Consider the following 15,663-nt stretch of genomic DNA (forward strand, 5'->3'; position numbering starts at 1 on the left):
CAATAATTAGTGTGCACACCCAGGTAATGAATACATCAAAATGGGAAAGTTAGATTTACATGAGGTAAAAAATCAAATGCTTAAGCCAAGTGGTTTTGAGATAACTAAATGACACAAACTACTAACAGAATTTCTGTGGGGAATAGCACTGTAAGATGGGTTTCATGCAGCTTGCATTTTAACTGAGCTGAAAACCAGTAAAACATGAATGAAGATTTTTGATTTTGGCTACTAAGGACCAGCCCTTCTCTGCCTCCTGCCTGCTGGGCAAGGCAGTGCCCGCCTGCCCGCACTTCTGGGCAGCTGCAGCTGCTCACACACACTGATTAACATGAGCTCAGGGTAATTAAGCTTCTTTTTTATGGTCAGTGTAATGCATTGTTTTAAAACAAACAAAAAAATAACTGGCTGGTGTTATCTTCAAGAGCTTATAGTTTTAATATCTATAAAGCTGAACGGTAATTATCCTGTATTTGTTCCAAGGTGCTCTCCCTTCTGACTCCAGAGCCAAGGAGCTCGGTTATTCCATATGAACTTTCAAAAGGGAAAGAAAGGAGGAATCCAAAACAGACAGGAAAGTCCCGGTGTGTCCTACCGCCACCTAGAGGTGCATTATTTAACTTCAAGTGAAGAAAACGCAGGTTTGCGTTTTAAATAAAAATTCCCCGAAACATGGCCTATACTTAAAATATTTACATTCCAAGCTAACGGCATATTTACCTTACTTCTAAAGCTAAACATAAGTAGATAATTAAGCGAAAATTAAAAGCCAGCACTTCAAAACTGGTTAGATATACAATTCCTAAGGCAGAGTTTGTGGCAGTTCAGGTCTTGTGATACAAAAATTTAGCATAAAATTAAAACATATTTTACCATAAAGTCTGTAAGTATATGTAAAAATATCAAATTTCTACTAGGGCTTCAAATAACAAGGGGAAAAAGAAGAGGAAAAAAATCCTAAGTACTGAAATAATATCATTTTCTATGCTTCCTGTAATTCAGTATTTTCCACCTTAACCTTTCACAATAATGGGTATTATTGAAAAAATTAAATTATTTGTTTATATGAAGTACACCACATAGTAAAATGAAAATGCTTATTCAAGTAAGTAAATAGAGAAAAAGGCAGAGCAGAAAAAGTAAATTTTGGCCCATATCCTTCAGCAGCACTCCAGAAGATGCTTCATAAAAAAGCCAAAAACAAGTTGGTAGGATCAGTATGACAATGGAAGTGGAGACTTTCCTGAAATCTTGATTTACAGTATATACCTACAGTTTGATGAGTTAAAGAAATCAAGTCTTTGTACTCCTTTGCATTAATATAAAAATGCTGGTGTGTATACAGCCTAAAAATTACATTCTTTATAGTCTTATAACTCTTTTGGTTTGGCTTGTTTTTACTGATTTCTCACTGTAACTACTTCTCATTCAAATATTTGATATAATATTACACATATAATCACAAAGCCACCTAAACTTTAGACATTCAGTTTGTAGTGATACTTCCATTAACAAAATTTTTAACAGGATTAAAGATATTACCATGAGGATCACAGAGGGAAAGGGTCTTCTTCCCTCACATGCACACACAGGTCTCACAGAATCTGATTAAAAGCAAGAACTAGCTTTGCAACTTCTTAGATCACAGGACAATATCCCTTCCTTTCCTCAAGAGAAAAGCAGGGTAGCCTTAGCGCCTCTCACTAAAGGTTAGACTGCAGAAATACCTCTGCTTGCTCCTCCCACTGCTCCATTTGTGAAACAAGCAGAGAGAAGAACCAAGCAGGCAATGAAGAGCAAAACTGCTGAAAACCTGGGATTACTCTTTGGAAAGCAGAAGTTCCTAAACTCCAGATTTCACCGTTGATGGTTGTATTTATAAGGGTACTGCCTCCATCATTTAAGCAGATTTTTAGTCTTGTATAGGGAGTTCAGGCTGGCAGATCACAGCATCTGCTCTGGTCCCCTCAATCCGTCAGTAACACTCAAGTGTCCCAGGGAGCCAAAGGCCTAGGCCTAGCTCACAAAGCCCTAGCACTGCACTGCAAACATACTGGTAACAGTCAGGGACACAAGATCACAGTGCAGCTTTGACAGGTTACTAGGCTACTTCACTTTTTATGGTTTTCCTTTCCCCAGTTTCCCAATTCTTCAAACATCCCAAGGAGTTGGAAAAGACAGGACTAATCTAAGGTCCCTTGTGTCCTAGACATTACCAATCCTGCCACAGAGATTGACTGGATGTTGTGCATTATTTTAATTCCTTTCAGTGCAAACTGAGACACTGGCTCACATGAGCACTTAGGCTCCTTGGGCACACATAGGTGGCTGCTGGACTTTGCTCAGGAGCTGCACAAGGGCACACAGCACGTGTGCATGCAGGTGTTCTTTACCAAAGTCACTGGGGTATGGCAACAGTCTCCAAGCTCCTGCCACTTCACACTGCCCAACAGGGTAGATGTTTGCATACAATGAAAATCAACAGCTCTGTCAGGGCTCACACTACACGAGCAGGAACAGCACATTGCCAGGGCTGGCAATATACAAAAGCAAGACCCCTTTAGAAACAGAAGAGCAGGAAGCAGAGTATTTTTCAGAATGCATTTTTTTCCCAAGAAACTGCTGTCTTGCATGCAAAGGAATCTCATTTTTTTTCACCTGAAAATTAGTCTTGTCTTAGAAAGAATCAATACCATAACATTAAGAAGACTTTTCACTTGTCTTTGCAGCATTCCTGATCTAGATCTCACAATATACAACTATTAGCTGATAAAAGCTATTCAGCTTCTCTAAGGCTGGTCACATGCTCAGAAACAGGTCAGACATGGTTAATGATGAGCCAGAGAAACAATTAAGACCTAACCTGAATTCCTACAGAGAAAATTATTCAGGAGTCATCTCATGTTTATTTTTACTAGGCCAAACAGTGGTTCCATTTCTAATCAGTGGAAGGCTATCCTCTAGTTAAGGAGAACATAAAAAGGAAAGTAGTAGACTGATATAAAAGACCTCCTTTTCTCTACAAGAGTCATAGAAGTAGAGGTAGTTGCAGTGGAAATATTTACAATGTTTAACAGGTAGGAGTACTTGAGAAACATATTCCCGACTGATCTGTAATACATACAACTTTTTTCATAAATAAAACCATGTTTCACATATTGGATCACACAACTACCCTTGCGCTTTATACTGGCAAGCAAAGAAGAAAGTTTTCTCTTATTCCTCCTTATCTTGTCTTGTTTTGCAGCCAGATTTGCAAAGCTGTTTCATTACTACAAGTAAATCCATGCTGACATAACCACTTTCTCTGGCAGGGCTGAGAAGTGACCAAATATTGTTATTGATGTTCATCTACAGCATTAGCCAAAGGAAACTGAGAATGACATTACTTTGCAATGTTTACCAGCAACTCCAGCTACAGGACAGAAGCTTTCTCAAGCTACCCACAATCAGCTGTCTTCCTACCTTAAACTCTGTTCTATTTCACATTTGGAAAACCACATTTTAAAACCCCAAGTGGCCATGACCAAGCTTGTTGCAGCTTTGCAGATGGAGAATGACATGTATCAACAACATAATCCTGAGAGTTCTCAAAAACAGACCTAAGTACAGAAGCATGAAACTGAGAGCAAATATGTTTAATGAGTGCTGCTTATTACCCCACTGCAGTAACCTCACTTTTTACTTTGATCACACAAGACTGCTTTATAGCCATCCAGCAGCTGTTTCCTTCAGCTTCCTTCAGCCAGACCCACCACATTGCATGGTTTCATAAAGCTATGGTCTAATGCTTCCATGGAAAATATGGCACTCACTGGGTGTGCATGAAAGAAACACCAACAGCAACATGAGCAACAAGAGTGAGGCACTGCACAGCAGAGGACAAGAACCAGACAAGCAGGAAGAGCAAGCACAATGAAACCTGCCTTACAAAACATCAAGGATTGGGACCTCACAGGAAGAAGGAGCAGAACAGCTCGTCCTGAATGTTAATTGTAATGGTCCCACCTATGTCACCATCCTATACTTAAAAAGTGACAGACAGTGTTTTAGTAACTGTCTGAGGTTCACAGGGCTAAAACAACAACAGGTATTTAAAGACATTGCTTTTCAGTAATTTTCCTTATTCCTGAGCCCAAGGAGAAGAAACAGATCAGCAAAGTGTTCCTTTGTGTACACCTAATGCACCCATGTGGTTTTGCTCCATGAATTTTCTCTATGCAAGCAACATGGATTTGCTCCATGTGAGCCTCATGCTCCTGCTATGGCCTCATAAGGCAAATAAGCAGTGACTACAGCATCAGCACAGTCACCTTGCAGAAATGCTTTGTCAAATACCTCACGCACACTGCGGCCAGCTGAGTAACTAAGAAGAAATCTCCTACTTCTTTCCAGCTGAACAAGTGAGTCAACAAACAGCACATCCAGTTACAGATTAATTTGTGTGGAATCCAATAAACTTCAGAGTCCCTTCAGAGCAGGTTATTGGAACAAAAGGATTATTTGTTAAAATTACACCAGTTCAAAACTGCTTTTGCCTGGGGACAACAGACTTCCTCAATTTATTCAAATCCAATTCAATGTGTTTTCCTTCTGCACTTCAGCTGAAGGTACTTGACTAAAAGTGAAGAGATGTTGCAGAAAACATTCCTAGATCAAGGAAAATGAAGAGAAACACCCTTTACAAGGACACCTAGTGACAGGATAAGGAAGAATGGCTTCACTCTGAAAGAGAATAGGTTTAGAAAAAAAATTCTCAACTTGTGAGGGTGATGAGGTACTGGAACAGGTTGCCCAGAGCAGCTGTGGATGCACCATCTCTGGAAATCTTCACAACCAGGTTAGATGGGGCTTTGAGCAACATGATATAGTCATGTTGGTGACATCCTTGCACATGGTCGGGGATTGAAACAAGATGATCTTTAAGGTCCCTTCCAACACAAGCCTTTCTATGACTCAATAATTCTGATTTAGTTGCAATATCTTCATCAGATACAAGTCTTCTGTGTAAGACCCTCTTTAAAGCTATTACTCTAGTTCAGTCCCTCAAATTTTACATAAATCACAATGCCACAGTGTTCTCTTGCTAGCCCTACCTTAACCAAGAGTGACAGTTTATCAGAGGAATCAAATCCAGGATACCAGCTTGCACTAAAAAGCACCCCCAGCAACTTACCTAATTGGAATCAAATCCAAAAACTTCAATAATTTGGTTTTAAGTAATTTGCTTTATTCTGTCTCAACTCAATGTGTAATACAAATTATTCTAAAACAGGGGAATGCATCAGCACAGAAAAACACTAACTTATGTATGTGTGGGAAGGAGAAAATAAAATGAGGATGGGCCTGAAGATAGTCCTCTGAGCTATAAGGACTAAAGACTCAGCAGGCTTGGAAGAGTGGGAAAACATCCAGTCATGTAACCTTTTCTTTATATTTTGTAACAGCTTCTGGCATTTCTAAATAGAATCATGCCCCACAGTGACCAGGAACACGAGCAACAATGTCTCAAGTTCAGGATCTGCCCTCATTTTTTTCAGTGCTGTTGTAATTATTTACTTCTGGTGGGCTCCCATCTGTAATGGTCTTTCAAGGACAGAATGAAGTGGGATTGAAGTATTAGCTGTTCTTCTACTGTGGGTGTAGAACACACTAAACACACACTGTTAAAGTGCACAATAACTGATCATGCAATCAATTATTACAGCTCAGCAAGGGGAAGTCATTAAATCAATCATTTTATGTTCTTATCCTAAAGTGTCCCTGGTAACTTCCTGAAACCTGGAAGCTTGAGAATTTCTCTAAAGAATACCAGTAGCTTATTAAATTATGAAAGTGAAGCATAGTTCTGCAGTAAACAGTAACTGCACAAACACCATAACCCAACCCACTTACATAAAGGAAGTCTGGTTTTTAGAAGGCCAGGTGACTACTGCAGCCACCTCAGGAGCTGACATGGAAGGAGACACAATGCACACAAGCAAGTACTTGCTACTGAGGGGTCACTCACAATTGATCACTGACCTAGGTTTATTCCAAACCCTGAATGGTGTCCAGCCCCCAGCACAGCAGTTTTATAGGAGATTTGATAAAGGCCTCTCTGTATAATCAAGCTGTTATGCAATCTCCTGTCTACAAGAAGAAAAATCCAACAAAACTGAGTTGCAACAGACACTTTAAGTACTTTAGAGAGGATCTGAAATACAACTGTCTCGAGACAGGAAGATGCATGGCCACATCCCTTCTCCTCTGCTGCAAATACAGGCTGTTTTGCAAAAGTTATCTTGTCAAGGTGAGTCCATTTGTACTTGCTCCATCAACAAAAGCAACAGTTGCAGTAAAACTGTAGATGTCTTCACTAGACATCTTGCTACTTTTAATAATTGTAATGCAATACAGTGTCAGTCAATGATAAACTCCCTTTTCTACACATATTGACACCAACTGAGCATACATGGAAGACCCATTTTTCAGTCTGTTCTGCTGCTAGTATAAATAAATCCCTGTCCCTCTTGCACAATAACATCCAAATAAGACAAAGACAAACAAGACAAAACACAAAAATATTAAAAAACTTTCCAGATTCATAGACAAATCTGTGAGGCATGCTGCCATAAATGTATATGCTATTTTACATAGGAAAAAACCCTTTAAGAACTTCATGGAAATGATTCAGGTTTTCTATTGAGGTTTTCTACTTCTATTTTGAGAAACAGATTATTTCTACAAGAACTGTGAGATTCATAATTTCACCTCATTGCAAAGGCAAGCTTTAAGAAAGACTCAAATTAATTAACATTCTTCTCAATTTCTCAGTCTTGGAAGAAGGTTGAAAATGAAATGTAGAAGGATGTAATGGTGCTAAAAATCCCTAAATAATCAGCCTTTTCCAGGTTTTATAGAAACTTCATTCTATATCCAATAAACTTTCTGAACAACAGCAATAAAAATAATATAAAAATTGCTTAAGCTGGTATGTTCCCACAAAGTTTAATCTGGTTAACTGCAGCTAATTGGAAATTTCTGACAATACCACTGTTAGAAGCCTCAACAAGCTCTACTGGGAGGCTGTTTTCTTTAAAACCACAACTGTACAAAACCACACTTTATATATAGACAAAACAGAATTTTCTTTTCATACAGGCTGTGATTTCAACACCTCAGTGATCTCATTTACTTTTCATGTGCCCATATGTGTTCTTCTTTAGCCAAGAGTAATCATGCGAACCTGCTGGTGTTTCAAACATAGTGTCAGATACAGATTTTCGAGAATATTTCAGCCTTTTTAGCAGAATATTTTAACTACCTACTGAGCTTAAACCACAACATAAAGGCATCTATTGAAAGTGTTAATATTTTTCAGGGTTTAATATATATTTATGATTTTCTACAATCAGATAAAGTTACAGGATAAGTCATATGATTGATCTAATTTGAATCCCATCTTAACAACATTCAGTGAGAATAGTAGCTTATACAAAACTTAAGATGCAAAAGAAATTGAACAAAATTGTTGTCACAGGACAGGTATCACACGACAGAGGGATCTCTGCCGGCTTAAGTTGACCTTCCAGGAATGTGCTCTATATGAACTGATGCTTGTGCTGCCTTAACAAACAGCAAAGGACATCAGCAGAAAGCAGAAGTCTATATGAGAAAGTATCTCTCAAAGTCAGCCAGACTCCCCCCTCCAACCTATATGTGGATTGTGGCTACTGAATTTTATTTTATTTTTATTACCTTGCAGCATGCAGAGAATGTGTTTGTTGAGCTGGGCTGATCTTCAGTGTGAATGAACAAGTCAAATACTCTATTAGTGACCTACCATGCCAATACTCTGCATAAAATGCTGACACAGCCTGGAGGAGTTGGAAGTGAAAGAAGGGTTTGGTAGGGAAGGAATATGAATCCATTGCTACAGTTAATGTAGGTTCTCTAGCTTGATTACTGTTTGCTTTAAAATAAGTGTTTTAAAACCCAAAGACTGGGTATATTTTACCAATATCAGGCTTTGTTCTGTGTTCCCAAGCAAAAGGCAGCATTCTAAACTGCTTCTAAATGGACAGCTCCCAAAGCCCAGCACAAGATGCCAGTGGAGACTTGATAATTACATATCTAACCTGCACCATTCTTGCTTTTCTTCAGGGGCTTCTCCAAGTAACCTATTCGGTAGCTACAAATAAAATATTAACTACAAAGCAAAACAATGCATACTAGCCTGCTTCCTCAGTGATCCACACACGGCGGAGTTATTGTATGTGGGGGGAGGAAAAAGCATGGCTGCCTACTTCTTGCACAGCTACTGTCAGAGACACGAGTCAAATCTTTCCAGCTGAGCAGAAGAGGCACCTACTCCTCTAATTGTATCCTTCCTACATTTATAATTGTGAAGTTGTTCCTGTAGAGGAATGCAACTCCCATTTTTCTCCCTCTTGGGAACATCTTTTTAAATAAAACGCTTTCTCTCTTTTAGCCACACAAAGAGAATCAGTTCTTTAAAATGCAGAAAAAGGTCAGATTTCAAAGAACTGCTCCCCCTCATCTTCAGTTGTGAGAAGTCTGAAAGTTACATATTTTAAAGTCTTTAAATTAGATTTTTTGTTTGTTTCATGTAATCTACTTTTATCTGTCCACTTGTTGGAAGATCATATTTATACAATTATATGCCCTTCCAAAAGACAGGGAGGAAAAAAAAAGAAGAAAAGGAAAAAAAAAAATCACATACGCTCATCCTCCCAGGCATATCCCAGTAGGGTAAATGAACATGACTAGTAGAAATATGGTTTTGTAAGCAGGCAGAATTTGTTTTGTCACAGAGAAATATATTTTGATAACTCATCTTCTATCTGTGCATCACATTCATTCCTCATCTATCCAGTTGCTGTAGACAAGAGGAAATATTTCAAGGAAACCTTGAAGGGAAACATTCAAGGAAACATTTACATTTGTCTCAAGTTAACAGCACTGCCATTAAGCTGACAAATAGGTGAGGGTGCTACCTGTGAAACCCAGTTCTAGAACAACTGCTCCTTCAGTAAACTGATAAAATCACCTTCATAATAGGTTCTCTGTCTGCAAAGGCCAGACGGGTTGGAGCTTTGCATCCTACATATAGTCTTCCACATATTCTTTCCTCCATATTCTTGTTCTTTGTATTCAGAAAGCTAGGGACAAACCTCAACCACCTTAAAATGCACTGGAATTTTAAAGGATGAAATGTAGGTCACCTAGATTTTATAAACAGATAAAATAGAGGCCTGGAATGAAAATTACAGTTACTTTAGACCAGAATCCAGACAGACCATCAAACCTTAACCATCAATTTTATTCTAGTAAGATAGAAATTTAGCAGCTGCCCAAGTCTAGCTCATTATACACTTCTTTGGCTTTATTATTTGGATCTGAAGTTCCCTTAGCTGTTTGCAGATCTGCTTCTCATCACTTTGGGTGATGAGAATATTTCCAGTCTGTTAATACAGACCCGAAACCAAACCAGCGAGACATGGCTTGCAGGCATTGCTGACCTCACCGAGGTTCAGCATGTAACACTGCAGCTCATTTGAGCACATGTGATTCAGACTCCACAGACTTCAGAGCACTGCTCAGAGTCACATGGATACTCTAAAAACTCCAAGAGTGGGTCTGAGAACCTAACTCTCCCTCTCATGCCTGAGGCCTGCCACTCTCTTTGGATGTCAAAAGCAGCCTTAAGTTTTGCAACTCCAGCTTCTCAGTGAAACAGTTGTAATAAAAGTAATAGAGAAATACCCCACAGACTAGTTCCTTAAATCTCAGCTCAGAGATGTCACTGATAAAATGTGAGTTTCAGGCTGAGGAAAGCAGACTGTTCTCTAGATGTTGTTAAGTGATGTTATAATCACTTATTTCTGCAGAAATGCTGGAAATGTGAAACAAAGCACATCCTTCTCTAAAGAACATCTGAGAGAAGCTTCTATACACAGAATGCTCTGGAGATGGGGATCTCTAACACAGGCAGGTGTAAGAAAACTCAGTACAGACAGCAGCATATGCTGCTTCGCATTAGCTAGCTCAGTTTCAACCTTCAAGGTCCTAAAAAGGACTCACCAACACCCTCTCCTCCAAAGAAACTCAAACAGTCCAGTAGAGATAGCATTTATTGCAGTAGCTGAACAAAGGTTTGTACAAGACAGAAGCAATTTATTGCTCTCAACGCATCTTCAACAAAACAATCAATGGCATGATTGGATCAACAGATAAAAAAATCTGTTCTTTAAAGTTAAAAGGCTAACCAAGATGTCGCCAAACACAAATGTAGGTCCTTCCATTTACCCAAACCAAAAAGCATACTATCTTGCAACTGATATAATTATTGAAGTAGTGTGTTAAACCAGCATAGAGAGGAGCTTTCCTAGCCAATCAGTAACAGTGGGCCAAATTAACTAGGAAAGGAATGAGAGTATTAATACAGCAGCAGCATCCTGCCCATGCATTATGAAGCGGGAGGTACTTAATTTATGTATTTTATCTTGAAACAGATCAGATTTATTACTTGGAATAATTCAACTTGCAATAATTCAACCTTGAAGAAATGTTAAACCTTATTGCTCTCACCCAAGCTACTTCCTATAAACCCTGGTGTATTACGAAATTTTGGCTGCACAGTGTTATCTTATATAGGAAGTTCTGTATTTCTCTAACAAATTAAAGGGCCAGCTTGTAGCTGGAAGGGCCAGTTGCCTTTCAACTAATCTGTGTCTCATCTCCCTCTCTGTAGTAGTACTCCCACTTTGCTTGCATGTTAGCAGAAGTGTGAACTAGTTTTGAGGTACCTCCTGAAGTAGCCTGGTGATCTGAAATGAAATTCACTTCCTCTATTAGTCTCACTCTGAAAACCAGAGTATTGACACACCTCCAGGTTAACCAAGAAGAATTCAAATGTGTTGATGCCTCTCACAAATGCTTATCATTTCTGGGCAGAAGTGCAAAACTAAGTCAACTGCGTAGATGGAAACCCAGACATTTAAGGTCAAGATTCATGTCTCTCCCCCTTCCTTCCTAAGATGATAAACTGCAGTCTAAAAGACTTGTTCAGCATCTCACTAGCACTATAGGTGCCCAAGCTTGCAGGTTTCTTCCCGTCTGACCTGAAAGTTCCTGCAACTCACACATTCCAATACAAAGCTGGACAGGTATTACATACAGGGAAAAAAAAAAAAAAGTAGAAAAGAGTCCCTAAATCATTAGAGACCTCAGTTCAGGAAACACATTCAAGATGTCTATAGGATCCAGACCCTCATAAAAATCTATGGACTGCAAGAGTAACTGAGTGGTTACAGTTCAGTCAAATCTACAGAAGAGCAAGGGAAGGAATACAGCTGTGTCCCTGCCAGAACTAGAAAAGTACTTGGCTGGAGCTTTTCAGAGCAAAGCTCTGTTTCTGAAGTCATGCAGCACTGGGGCTAGGAGACATTTGGACTTGGGTCTTGGCATGGCAGTAGCATGTATCTATTACTCAGATTTTAGCCATCTAACTATCAAAAGACAGCAGGACTGCAGATAACTCTTCTGGCATATCTCCTATCTATGCATGGGCAGCTTGCTGCTAGCATGCCCTGGGGTGGAGACACACAAGAAGGAAGAGAAGGGACCTAAGGGGAAAGATGAGATGAAGGAATCATGAGTTCAGCACAAGATAGTTATTTACATTCAGCAGCTTTCACAATACTCCAGTTTCAATCACTGACTTTACTTCATGTTTTCATCTGACAGAAAACTGGTTTTTTACATCCTGGAGCCTCAGTGTCTGTCTCAGGCTGGCAGCTGCCTCTGGAAGACCAAGTTAGAAGCCATCAGACTGAATAAATTCACTGAGTAGATTTTAGGAAATAAAGCATGAAAACTTTTACAAGTTGGTATGTTAATTTTAGGTTCTGGAAATACAAACCTAAAGTACAGAAACTTGTCAATAGGCAAAATTGCAATTTTTGTTCCTGTCTGTTGAGATCTTAAGAAATTCTTTCTGGAAGAAAATACAAAATGTAACTGAAAAAATAGGAAAAAACCCAATCGGTGTCACTAACCTGTGCTACAAATACCAACTTCTAGGATTTGTCTTGCAAAACAGAGATCAAAATTTTATTAAAAACGGACATACTTTGCTGTCTGGAATTCGTTTGAAGTTTTAACATTAAAATACTTGTTTCTGCATGCACTCTGCATCCTGCACAACATAAAACACACATACCAAAACTAGCCACGCGTTGTTCATGACTACCTCCCTTCTGATGAACCCTGTTCTTTACATAATTTGTGAATCAAGTTGTATTTGCTTTGTATAACACACATTAAAAATAAAATGGAAAATGGCAGAAAAGGTAAAAAAGGATTGAAAATCCCAGCAGCCTAATTAACCTCTAGCCTGAATACCCCAGTTAGGTGGCTAAAAAATACTAAGTAGCATGAAACTAAGCACTGGTACATTAAAACTTGCAGAATCTTATTTACATATCTAAGACATACAAGGGACAAGGGGAAGGTGCAAGGCCACAGCTTCTGTCCTTGCTAAAAAATTCAAGCTTCAGTGAATACTTGATGCAATCCTTGCTTAGCAAACACCACAACCTACCATCTTAAAGTGTCCTTTAACTGCCAGGACAAAACTGGTGAATACAGAGTGATACTATCTGTACTCGCCATGGCAGATCACTGCTAACCATACACATGAAGGAAGGAATGGTTACGCTGTGTGGAATGCCAAAAACCTACCAAATGAGTAGGCAGAGTTAGAGTTAATTCCCATGAATGAATCTGAGATATCCACCCCGAATAGGGCCACCACCATTACTAAAATTTCATACAAAACATGCACAAATGTAACTTACAGCATTGTGTGATCTTCTGGATGTTAGAAGTTATGCGCTGGGCTAGTTGATTAGGATCCCCAAAACCTGGTCCATACGACATGGCTGAGTAGATCTGCTGTCACGGTCATCCACAACAGGAAAATTACAGTCTCTACCTACTGAAAACAATAGTTATGTTTTGGTCATTGGTTTATAAAGGTCTTCATCTTCTTCAAGAATACACAGGAGAAGATTAAAGAAAACTCCATATACTATGTTTACCCTCTCTGAAAGCAATGTACTTCAAATATAGAGTTTATTCTTTGTCAAACTTCTTATATATCTTCACCACAGTAATAAAAGAGCGTAATTTTCATTGCATTTACCATTCCAGTAAAAAAAGCTGTATGTTTAATCTGAAACTGCCAAACCCTCTGAAGAATTACATCCCAAACCAGTTATATTGTTAATTGCATACCATATATCACCCATCCCACCAATAAAATCCAGGGTAAGTAACCACTGGAAAAAAAACTCAGCAGATATCACAGAAGACATCAGGAAAAAGACAGCAACCAGTTTCCTCCAAACACTGATCATTTATTTGTATCAACTTCAGTTCTAGTTTAACCCAGTGTCACCCAAGTTCTATGAATTAGCACTTTATCCTGTTTCAGCTGCTGTGTTTGTCAATAGGAATTCATTTTTCAACAACTTGGGTATTCAAACACATTTTTAGGAGTGTTTTTCCATCCATATAGATCAAATTTCAGTACAAGCTCATGTGCTAATATTCTAAATCAAACTTAACAAGACATAGATTACAATACCAGTGCAAATCAAAACTGGTGGTTTATCTGTTCTGCAGTGAGAATGCAGAATAATCAAGTGCAACATATCCAACACAATTTCATCCAGGCTGTTTTTTTCCTGCACATCACCTTCACAGGTTGAACATTTTAACTTCACCACTTCCCTGCATTTCCACTGTTCAACCCAAACCATGTGCCTTCCAAACAACGTCCTCTCCTCCTGACCCATCAGCTTCTGGTTAAGTGACACCACTAAAACTCAGTTTCACATATAGAGAAAAAAAAAAAGCACATTTACTTTGTGACAAGAAGGAAACGAAAAGGCCAACTGATTTGTCAAGCATGACAGCAGATGTGCTACAATCTGTAAACTCAAGTCCTTAAAAACTTTTTTTTAAAATACAAACAATTAACAGTCCTTGCTGCCAAATATTTCATTTCACCTTTGGAAATGCCTGTATTAATACAGGCAGCAATACCCTGGCTATTTTAAAACACAGCTGATTTCATATCTCTGTCATATGAAATGATCTCTAGTGGAGCCAAGACACTGTACTGGTCCTGACATTGTACATCCCACCAAAACTTCCCCAGGAATGTAACTACAGAGGTCAGCCCATCCCTGCCACCCTGCAGGTGACACCACCTGTGCCCCATGAAAAAGCTGCTGCTACCATGAAGACAAACTCTGCATGATTTCGAAATGGCTGTTTCACTACCATCCCAAGCCCAGCATGGAGTCTTCAGGCCCTAGTAATAATCAACCTGACTGCAGATGAGGCCACAGGGAGTGTATTTGCATTCTTCTACTTGCTGCACCATTGCCTGAGCCTCATGATAACTGTCTGCAGTGTCATCTCCTTTGTCTGTACCACACGCAGATTGAAGCTATTTTGACTAAAGTCTGGAGTCAGTCAGCCAGCCAGCCTAAATCCCATTTATCTGGGCCAAGGCTGGAATTGCAAGCCTTAATTTTTTTGGAAATTAAAGGCAACATTGCACTGAATTTGTATTGTAAGACCAAGCCCACACAACCTTTACAGCAAATAAATGGCTCTATACCATGATGTATTGACTAAGTAAGGAAATCTGCCAATTCAGTGAAAAATACAATAATAGGCATAAAATCCAAATAAACCACCTAAAAACTACGTTTGAAAAAAATTTCTCAGAGCTGCTGACAGGTTTTTTTAAAATCTATGAGTATTTCTAGATACCTTAGTTGCATGCTAACTACAATGCTGACTAAAACCTTTTTTGTTAAATATTATAGTTAATGTTAAAAGTTGTTTAACTTTTATGTTTTGTGGTAATGTTAAAATGCCGCTGCTAAGGAGAAGAGATGGTAAAAGACCAAGCTACCTTGTGTAGAATTAACTGAAACAATACTTCATGACTGGTTTTTCTTCTTTCGTATGTGTATTCACCAAACATCTGCCTGTAAAACTGTTCTCAGGAATACCTTTACAATCAAGAGATATACACTGAATATTTCATCCAACTCTAGACAAAAACAGCTACTGCTTTTTATTTTTTGTCTTGCAAATTTCTACACCTGCCTGTAAGTATCTTTACAGAAGTTACAATCCACTACACTGACAAGCGTACAGATTGTTCACTACATAAGACTTAAGAATTTTTCAACTTTCTACTACAGCCAAACACAACAGATAGCAAGAAGATGTTTGGATGACAGAGTACAAAGGCCACAGGATATTGTTCAGCTTTTTGTCGAAATCATGCAGAGTTTGTCTTCATGGTAGCAGCAGCTTTTTCATGGAGCACAGGTGGTGTCACCTGCAGGGTGGCAGGGATGGGCCTGACCTCTGTAGTTACATTCCTGGTGAAGTTTTGGTGGGATGTACAATGTCAGGACCAGTACAGTGTCTTGGCTCCACTAGAGATCATTTCATATGACAGAGATATGAAATCAGTCATGTTTTAAAACACAAAATAAGAATTGAGATTTATAGTAAGTTTGTAGGATAGCTACATAAATTCACAGCTGGTTTACTCCATGCACATTC

General features: G+C 38.8%; 1 protein-coding gene across 4 annotated transcripts in view; it reads right to left on the minus strand.

Moving 5' to 3' along the window:
* STX7 (syntaxin 7) overlaps positions 1-15,663 on the minus strand; it is a 31,363-nt gene that overhangs the window by 11,645 nt on the left and 4,055 nt on the right. For 3 of the 4 annotated variants that reach the window (XM_002192013.7, XM_012572642.5, XM_030267940.4), the window contains exon 2: positions 12,864-13,003. In XM_002192013.7, the coding sequence (XP_002192049.4) occupies positions 12,864-12,945 (82 nt within the window). In that variant the 5' untranslated portion in view covers positions 12,946-13,003. The remainder of the gene's footprint in view (positions 1-12,863; positions 13,004-15,663) is intronic. The other variant, XM_012572641.5, reaches the window with a different exon arrangement.

Source organism: Taeniopygia guttata, chromosome 3, assembly GCF_048771995.1.
Source record: "Taeniopygia guttata chromosome 3, bTaeGut7.mat, whole genome shotgun sequence".
Taxonomy (NCBI): Eukaryota; Metazoa; Chordata; class Aves; order Passeriformes; family Estrildidae; genus Taeniopygia; species Taeniopygia guttata.